This window comes from Talpa occidentalis, unplaced genomic scaffold (assembly GCF_014898055.3).
Source record: "Talpa occidentalis isolate TD23 unplaced genomic scaffold, MPIMG_talOcc4v2.1 talOcc4.15, whole genome shotgun sequence".
Classification (NCBI taxonomy): Eukaryota; Metazoa; Chordata; class Mammalia; order Eulipotyphla; family Talpidae; genus Talpa; species Talpa occidentalis.
Window position 1 is genome coordinate 42,534,950 of NW_023601543.1, and position 9,292 is coordinate 42,544,241.

Sequence of the window (9,292 nt, forward strand, 5' to 3'; positions counted from 1 at the left end):
GAAAGAAGAGTGTTCTGTCGGTTTAGTTTATGTTCCCAGAGGGCGACAATAAACAAAATATCTGTTTTGTTGTTGTTATATTTCATTAACAATGGTGATCAGTCCGTGTGACATCCAATACCAGGTACACACCTTCTTGTGCCTCCAATTAATTAGGTAACACAGGCCATGGAATATCTAGACAATTCCGCAGGAAAGCACAATAAAGTGACATGGGTCAAGACCTAACCTCTCCTCTACTATCCCCTGTTAGGGGAAGTAAAACAAGAGGGTGATAAATATCTAAGTTGCGAAGGAGTGAGAGTTTGCAGAGTGCCCGAAATTAAAATGACCTTCTCGCCGCACTCGGCAGTACCAGACACCCCTCCCGTAGAGAGGGACGACGGGAAGCCGATAGAGAACTCACCTCTCTTTTCGATTCTAGGGTTAGACCTCCGGAGCTACACAGCCCGTGGCAGTTCGACAAACCCACGCGCGCAGCTTCCAGCCTCACACTCCGGGAGAAGTCACAGCCCCGGCGGTGGCAGTGGCTGCGGCGGCAGTGGCAGCGGCGGCGGCGACGGCAACTCCTCCCTCTCCTGCTTCTCTTCCTCCACCCCCAGCCCCCGGCCCGACGCCTTGACCCCTCCCTCTTTCACTCCCCCCTACTTCCGGGCGGTGCCCCGGCCGGAAGTAAGAGCCTGTGAGGCTGTAAGGGACGCGTCGCATTGAGGGGAACGCGAAGGCTGCAATCCAGCTCTCTCGCCCCCTGCTGCCCCTGGGCTGACACGCAGCCTCGGGCGGAAGTCTTCCTTTTCGGAGCTGCAGAGAACCCCCTTCCTTCTCTCGCCGGAAAACAAAACCAAAGCCCATTAAAGCCTCTATTATATGTAGTTTCCTAACCTCGAGACCAGAATTACCATAGAGCTTTTTGTAAATCATCTTCCACAGAGTTCAGCTTTTTGCAACATAAAATTGACGTGCTTCTAATTAGATAATGTAGCCTAAATCTAAGCTATAAATGCCAAAACTATGAACTTGCCACTAACCCTCTATGGAAAAATTATCTCAAACAATATCTAATTCATAAATGATTGTTTCCAATTCATGCTTTTAAATTCATAATCTTTATGTGTTGGAGTAGGGCCAGGGATCTCACTCTCACACTACCTTCACATTGCCACTCCAAGTTAGGAGCTGCTTCCTCATTTATTTCATTTGCCCATCATCTTAAAAACCTAGAAGATTCCGGCCCTCCCTGGTGGCGCAAGGGGTTAAAGTCTCAGCACTTTAAGCTATCCCCAGCCACTACATCAAGAGTTCCAATCCCTGGGCCTCCCCGGTGGCGCAGCGGTTGAGCGCTGGGTTGCGAAGCTGCCCGCAGCCTCTGCAGCGCCGGTTCGATCCCCGGCTGCTCCCCGGCCACCGGAGGAGGGTCCCACATGGCGCGCAGACCTCTCCTGCCGCCCGCTGCTCCCCTCAGCAGTGTACTTCGGTCCTTCTGCCTGCTCTGCTCCCCGCTCTGGCTCTGGTGAATTCTCTCACCCTCCCGCGCTTCTGACTGTACCCAGTGCTTGTATAAATAAATAAAAATAAATCTTTAAAAAAAAAAAAAAGAGTTCCAATCCCTGCAAAGGAGCTAACCCACATGGCACAGCAGACCTCTCCTGACTCACCCGCTGCTCCCCTCAGCAGTGTATTTCAGTCAGTCTGCCTGTTCTGCTCCTCACTCTGACTCTGGTGAATCCTCTACCATCCCCCCACACCTCTGGCTGTGCAACCAAGCTTAGCCAAGGTTTCGCCATTTTGTATATCCTCCACCTTGATATGTTAGTCCTTGTCCAGCCGCATTCCGGAGATAGTTTCAGCAGTCACAACCCTCATTCCACTTGGTGACGAAAAAGCAGACCACCCCAGCCGCCAATGAGGGCAGTCCTATCCATAAATGGGACAGCATCTCTAATTGTCCAATCAGTTTGAAACTGTAACCGCGTGCGCGCCAAAATGCCTTTGTAGTAGCCAATGAGTAATTGCCAGCTTCTTTCAAAATTCGCGCCACTCGTGACCCTATAAGATACCCCTGCTTCCTCTGTTTGGGGCTCTTGACCTCTGCCGTTGCATCGGTGTGTGTCGCCGGCCGGACTTGAGCCCCTAATAAACTCCCATTTGCATTTACATCAGCTGTCTTTGGATTCTTGGAGGCTATGCTCCCCGAGTCTGCTGACCTTGGGCACAACACTGGCCTGTACCCCAGTTCTTGTCGGCATAAATAAATAAATCTTTCAAAAAAAAAAGCCTAGAAGATTCCAAGTATGCAAAAAATATTAAGTATCTACCGTCCAGAGTTTAGGTAGAAACAAGATGCTTAAAATGTAGCAATACATTGCAATAAATAAGTGGTACAGAAAGCATGTGAAAATAATGTATTTTTATTCCTGTTTTCCGATTTGACATACTAAAAAGCAACAAAAATAGGATTTTTACAACTGAATATTAATAGCAAGAGGGAGAAGCTCTCTCTCACAAATTTCCAAATGAGGTATAGATGTATCACATTTTCTCTCATTAAATACTTCATAAAATGAAAAAGAAAACTAATCACAGGATTATTTGTATTTCCAACTGGAATCATTTGAACCCAGATGCCATAAGAGTGTCAAATCTAACAATGTTTAAAACTCCTTACCTTCTGAGACATTAAGTTATAGTTATCAATGTACACAGCTTTATTGATAGAAATTCATGCCCCAATTTAAAATCTTTAAAAATCACATCACATGAAATTAAGATGGCTTTTAAGTGAATTTCCAATTATTAGCAAATTGGTCTATAACTGTAATATTAAAACTATGTTTTCAAAGAAATTCACAAAAAGGAAGAAACCAGAAAGTTTTATGAGAATGTCAGATTTACTCACTCTATAGTTTTTATAGCTAAGTTTGAGCTACAAGACCCTCTACCAACCATGTATATCCAGTTACTGAGTCTCTCTCTCTGAAAATCTTATCTCTAAAGGCATCATCCCAAATCAATGCACAAGCATACTAATACCTTTTTACAAATACTATATTATTTTGACTGAATTTACAAACAGAGGATGTATTCAAGAAATAATCAGGTTTTCTGGGGTTGAGCAGAGAGCAGGTACCTCCAAAATGCTTAGGAAGTAGTATTATCTCCAGTAAAGTCAAGAGTAAAGAGGCTCAGAACACAACATCTGTGCCTCTACAATTGCAAGTGCCCCTAGTTCTAAATAAGTTCAATAAACTTAAAATAACTGTACATGCTAAAACAATTGCAATGGGGTTTGTGACATTCACCCTAATTAAAAATATATTTCATAGACTCCCATATTTCTAAATAACATTTAAAGGAGGGCCTCCCCGGTGGTGCAGCAGTTGAGCACTGGGTTGCGAAGCTGCCCGCAGCCTCTGCAGCGATGGTTCAATCCTCGGCTGCCCCTGGGCCACTGGAGGAGGGTCCCGCATGGCGTGCAGACCTCTCCTGCCGCCCGCTGCTCCCCTCAGCAGTGTACTTTGGTCCTTCTGCCTGCTCTGCTCACCGCTCTGATGAATTCTCTCACCCTCCCGCACTTCTGACTGTACCCAGTGCTTGTATAAATAATAAACAAATCTTTAAAAAAAAAAAACATTTAAAGGCATGTCAATGGTAAGACACTTACCTAGATTCTTTAGACATACAGATGTTTGATAGACTAATTTGACAACCTTCCCACTACCCACTGTATCATTAAAAACTCTCAAAAGTGGTATGTCACAGGCTAAGTTGAATACATTTGTGAGAGGATAAAATTTTGAGTGCATTAGGAAAGCTGCAAGGTCAGAATACTGATGGCACAAAATAATTTAGACTTAGCTTCATTTCTGGTAGTTGCCATGTTAGTTTTAGAATTATGCATCAGGACAATATTAACTACAAAATTAACTTTAGAAATTTGTTCAAAGATGCCAACTACCACTACAAGGTCTTATCACATAAAACACATTGACAGAGAAATAAGACTTTTTTGTCATTTCTTCCTACTATCAGAAGAGTGGACAATTATCACTTACTTGGCAAAAGTGGCATAAATTAGGGTCTCCCTGGTGGCGCAAGGGGTTAAGACACAACTCATGAAGCTATCCACAGCCATTGCAGCACGAGTTCAATCCCTGGCCAGGGAGCTACCCACATGCACAGCAGACCTCTCCTGACTTGTCCACTGCTCCCCTCAGCAGTGTATTTCAATCTGCCTGTTCTCTTCCCCACTCTGTCTCTGGTAAATACTCTCACCCCCCATACCTCTGGCCTGTACCCCAGTTCTTGTATGCATAAGCATTTTAAAAAGTGGCATAAATCATACTGAAATTATGTCATTATAACTCTCAATGCCAATTCAGTAATGAAAAGGTAAGTAATGAAAAGGTAAGAATGAAAGGTTGAGGATTCCTCAAGACAGTAACTTACATCTCAGCATTATATACATTTGAATATTTTAGTTTTATTTTCCCATTTTTCCTAAAATAAGGCATTTAAATTTTATCAAATAGTGGCACAATACATATTAATTTTGCAACCTTATTTTGCAATAAAATACAAATTATTTTTCCTATTTGAACCATGAAATTACTCTTTGGTGCATTTCCTGAGAAAGCAGGACATACTGGCCTGAGCATTCTTTTTTAAGATTTATTTATTTTTGTGTCAAAGAACTGTAGTGTAGGCCAGAGGTGCAGGGGTTGAGAGGATTCACCAGAGTGGGGAGCAATTGCGGCAGCCTCTGCCGCTGAACGCCAGTGAACTTACTGGAAAGAGGGAGGCTTTCACTCAGACACATCCGAGTGAATAAGACCCCCTTCCCCTGTGTGCTGGACTGGACAGTCAATGACAGGTAAGATCGGGGGCAGACTAAAGAAGGCACTGGCTAGCCTCATGTCTGTGACTCCTGACGACCTAAGACAGGCGCAGTCCCCGAGGGGCTTCATGATAAACTTTGGCATTCAGATCAAACAAAACCTACATGCCTATAAGCCTAATTTAGGCAATAAACCCGCAGTAAAAAACCGCTCCTGTGCTGGAAAACAAGGCTGCTAAGAGCGTCACCTACAAACAAGCCTGATGGAATTACCTACAAAGCAGTTCAACCATTAACCAGATAGTCATTGTTTCTGAATAAGTAGCAACTTAGCAACCTGTCTATAATTATACTACTTTTTCACCTACTCTGCTTTTTCTTTATATGTGTGCAATCAGTTTCAGGAAATGCATGATAAAGAAAATAGTGTATGGCAATAGTAGTTCTAAAATAATCATAATACTTCTCACATAAACACCACCATAAAAATTAAAATGCTTACGTAGAGAATATATTGCTCGTGATCACTAAAAGTAAAAGGTGCCAGTAGGTAAATATTAATGCTTTTTGATCACTGTGGTTTTGGGAAACAAAACAAGAAAAACTAGCTTAAAGAATGCTGTTCTGTGTAAGCAAAAATAATTGTGTAGATTCAGTACCTTGAGATTGTTTGATGTGCCATGCCATGGAACATCGATCACATGAACACGAATAACGAAGTAGATGTCTTATGCGTTACTAAGCATTTTATGCTGACAAAGAATTAAATTGTATAAAATCATCCATTGTTAGAAAAGGTATAAAAGTGTATGATGATTTTGAGCAAATTACATTCAGATCTTCACTCTTGAAGTGTGTCTGTCTGTCATTCATTTCTGCGCCGAATCCTTGACCGCCTAGCTCAGTCTCTCATCCCTGGGTCAGCCTTGCTGCTCTGCCACTGTGCCGGTCGGCGACAAGCAATACAGGTAGATTTACTGATATACATTGCTAAGGGGAGCAGTGGGTGAGACAGGAGAGTTCTGCTGCGCCATATGTGGGTTAGCGCCCTGGCCAAGGATCAAACTCAGGCCTTACAATGCTTTAGGCCACCAGGGAAGCCTGCCATGAGAGCATTCTTCCGCACATCACCTAAGTGAAATTTTTTCACGTTTGGTTAAGTATAAATCCTTACTTAAATCAAGTAAACTTGGAGATTCCTAAAAGTCTGATCCCTGGTATCAGCTAAGGGAAATTTAGAAATCTCTAATTTAGCTAATATATCGACAGATGGTTACTCAACTGAACTTCTATTTTCTCCTTACTTGAGCACTATCAACAAACTACATGAGGCTTTCTTTGGTAATGATGTAAGGAAGTAATGATGCAAATGGGTAGGTGAGTTTTCTTTAGGAAATATCTTACACATAAAATCCAATGACATACTGAATCCAGAATAATAAACAAATTCAAAAATTGAGATAATTACAGAAAACTAACAGGAGAGGTCATTGAGAATAGTTAGATATAGGTTTATCCCACTAGCTGAAAGTAGGACATGGCTATTTTTGTTAAAATTTAGCAGGTTACTTTCTGGTTCTGGGAACACTCAAATTTTTCTTCCATATAAATAAGTGGTAAGTGTTCCCAGACCCCAAAAATTCCTTCAGATAGTAGGAGAAATCTGTAAGTGAAAATAAACTATATTCAGCAGATTTTTTTTCATTAATAACAATGTAAGCATCCCAAATAAATACGCTAAAAAACCAAAAACTCGAGTTAAATGTGCCAAGGGAATCAAGGAGTCTGGCCAGCCTTCAGACATTCTAGTTCATTTGATAGAACTGCTCTTCCCTTGGGTCTAATGACAGCTTAACTTCTCTTGGCAGGAGTGAAAAGGGCTTAGTAGTGGCAATTCCAAATATGAACATAAATGAAAAGTAGAAAGCAGTAGGTATAATAAGCAAGATCTGGACACTAAATTATCTGCTCAGATAACCTAAAATAATGGTGATCTGTTATTCATAAACTAAACTTTCAGCCTAGTAGATTTGACTTTGAAGTGACAAATTTTTCTTTTAGATTGTCTGATAAAGAAAGGCTATTTAGGAAGATGTATACTTTTGACTGTAATATTAAATGTGATCAAGCTTGGTTTCATTTACAAAAGAAAAAAAGAAACCTACAATGAAAGTTTCAAATGTACTTTATTTCCTTAGTAATGCCATATTTTAATGGATACAGTGTTTTTACTTGGCATCAATTATAAGTTGATTTTGAAACAATTCAGTGTTACACCGGCTGGGATGATTACTGATCTCTCCATTCCTTTGGGGTGACTCTGCCAACAGGGGACAGGTTCCATTCTACTCCAATTTGTGTTGCTGTCTGTAAGAATTAAAATGCTGTCAGTTATGTATGTTTAATCATCCAGAATCCACTCTCCCTTGGAGCATACTTCTTGAAAGTGACAAAGGTATTCTGCTCTATGGGTTAAAAACACAGAAACTCACCTGGGATATAGTACCCTCCATGTAGCCCAAACCTAATTACAGTCTTATTTCTCTAGAGCAGTGCTGAGATAAAGAAAATGTTCTGTATTTGTAGTGTTCAATATAGTTGCCACTAGTCGCAAACCACTAGTCACGTATGGCTATTGAGCACTTGAAATGTGGCAGTAAGACTGAGGAAATTAATTTTTAATTATAGTTAACATTTATTATGTCCTCAAAACACTGCTTTGCTCAACCACAACTACTTAAATATTGCCAATGACCACTTTCATGATATCCCTGCATCATTAAAAAACACTTCATTTTGGGCCTCCCCGGTGGCGCAGCGGTTGAGCGCTGGGTTGCGAAGCTGCCCGCGGCCTCTGCGGCCTCTGCGGCGCCGGTTCGCGATCCCGGCTGCTCCCGGCCACCAGAGGAGGGTCCCACATGGTGTGCAGACCCCTCCTGCCGCCCGCTGCTCCCCTCAGCGGTGTACCCCGGTCCTTCTGCCTGCTCTGCTCCCCGCTCTGGCTCTGGTGAATTCTCTCACCCTCCCCTGCGCCTCTGACTGTACCCAGTGCATGTATAAACAAAACAAACAAACAAATAAGTAAATAAATAAACATGCCTCTCTAAAAAAAAAAAAAAAAACACTTCATTTACCTCTAAATGGGTCCATGATCAAACATTAGTTCAACATCTGTTTAATCTTCCAGTTAAGTACACACATTTATTTTAATAATATATCTGATTTCAAAAAGACCAAAACAAAAATTTAAAAGGCCTATTAATAAAGTGTGCTTGTTTTGAGCACAATGTATACATGTATACATGTATACATTGTATACATCTCAATGTATACATCTGTAATAACTCCAAACTCTACTTTCAACTATCAAGTGCACTGAATGGTAATTGTTAAATATAAAAAAAACTAAAAAATTGAAAGCAAGTCACTTTACATCTCATCCATCAGAAAAGTCTTCAAACTAGAAAATTATAATGTGTGAAAAAAATTTGAGTACATGGGCTAAGTGAGAATGAAAAACATTTAAAATAGAAATTATCAATTAATAGTACTTACATATGTCCACACAGCAACACAAAAAGCAGTTCCACTAGCTAATACTGCATTACCATATTTGTCATGGAAATCAGGTGTCCGTTTCTGGTGGCTCTGTCTTGCCATCATTTGCTGAATGTTTCGACTTAAAAAAAAAAAAAATGAATACAGAAGGATAACTATTATCAGAAAAGAGAACATATGTAATTGATATGGCCAATAAGGAAAGGAAGGAAGTTAACTTTGTGGCATAATGCAGTTTGATACAATTTTTAAGGAAGTTAACTTTGTGATATTATGCAGTTTGATACAATTTTAAATACAGTGTAACTAAAAGCAAAGTATAATCAGTACATTTGCTACAAATTGATATTTATGTATCCTCTAAAACTACTTTGAATACTTATGAGTTCAACTTTCACTCAACTTTACTTAGTGCTCAACAACTTAACAACATAAAAGAGCAAATTAACTCAAAATGAACTTCAAGTTATAGAAAATGTTTAAGACCCTTAAATTACCAAAATCAGAAACTAAACTTGCTATTTTTTTTACCATGCTAAAAAAAAAAAAATTGGGGTATATGAAAAAGAGTAAGACAGAGACTGTCCTCAGGTAAAGCCCATTCTAGAGGAAAATATTAGACATGTAAACACACAAACCGTTATAATACAAGGAAGCAGGACCTCAAGTGACCAGTTTGAATATCAGGTAGGATTTGGTTATATAGATGTAAGAGGAATCGGAAAAAGGGAGTGACAGACAAGCCTAATGTACTGGAAAATCATTTATGTTTGGCTGAAGGATAGGTATATAGACAATTAATAGGATAAAACTGGAAAGGATGATGAGGCCCACTTTTTTTGGTAGGGAGGTGTTGCTGGTAAGTTGCATTCAAACTTGTTTTTACTATTATTTTAGTAA

General features: G+C 40.4%; 2 protein-coding genes across 2 annotated transcripts in view; both read right to left on the bottom strand.

Moving 5' to 3' along the window:
* Positions 1-445, bottom strand: part of ATP7A (ATPase copper transporting alpha) — a 137,493-nt gene extending 137,048 nt beyond the window's left edge. Inside the window, exon 1 of the mRNA XM_054695887.1 lies at positions 407-445. The gene's annotated coding sequence lies outside the window, so the exon portion shown is untranslated. The remainder of the gene's footprint in view (positions 1-406) is intronic.
* A 6,550-nt stretch (positions 446-6,995) lies between these two features.
* Positions 6,996-9,156, bottom strand: LOC119246658 (cytochrome c oxidase subunit 7B, mitochondrial). The gene is made up of 3 exons (XM_037513019.2): positions 9,146-9,156; positions 8,390-8,513; positions 6,996-7,201 (listed from the first exon to the last, which is right to left on the bottom strand). The coding sequence occupies exons 1-3, from the start codon at positions 9,154-9,156 to the stop codon at positions 7,124-7,126; spliced, it is 213 nt and encodes a 70-aa protein (XP_037368916.2). The 3' UTR covers positions 6,996-7,123.
* Between the last annotated feature and the right edge of the window lie 136 nt (positions 9,157-9,292).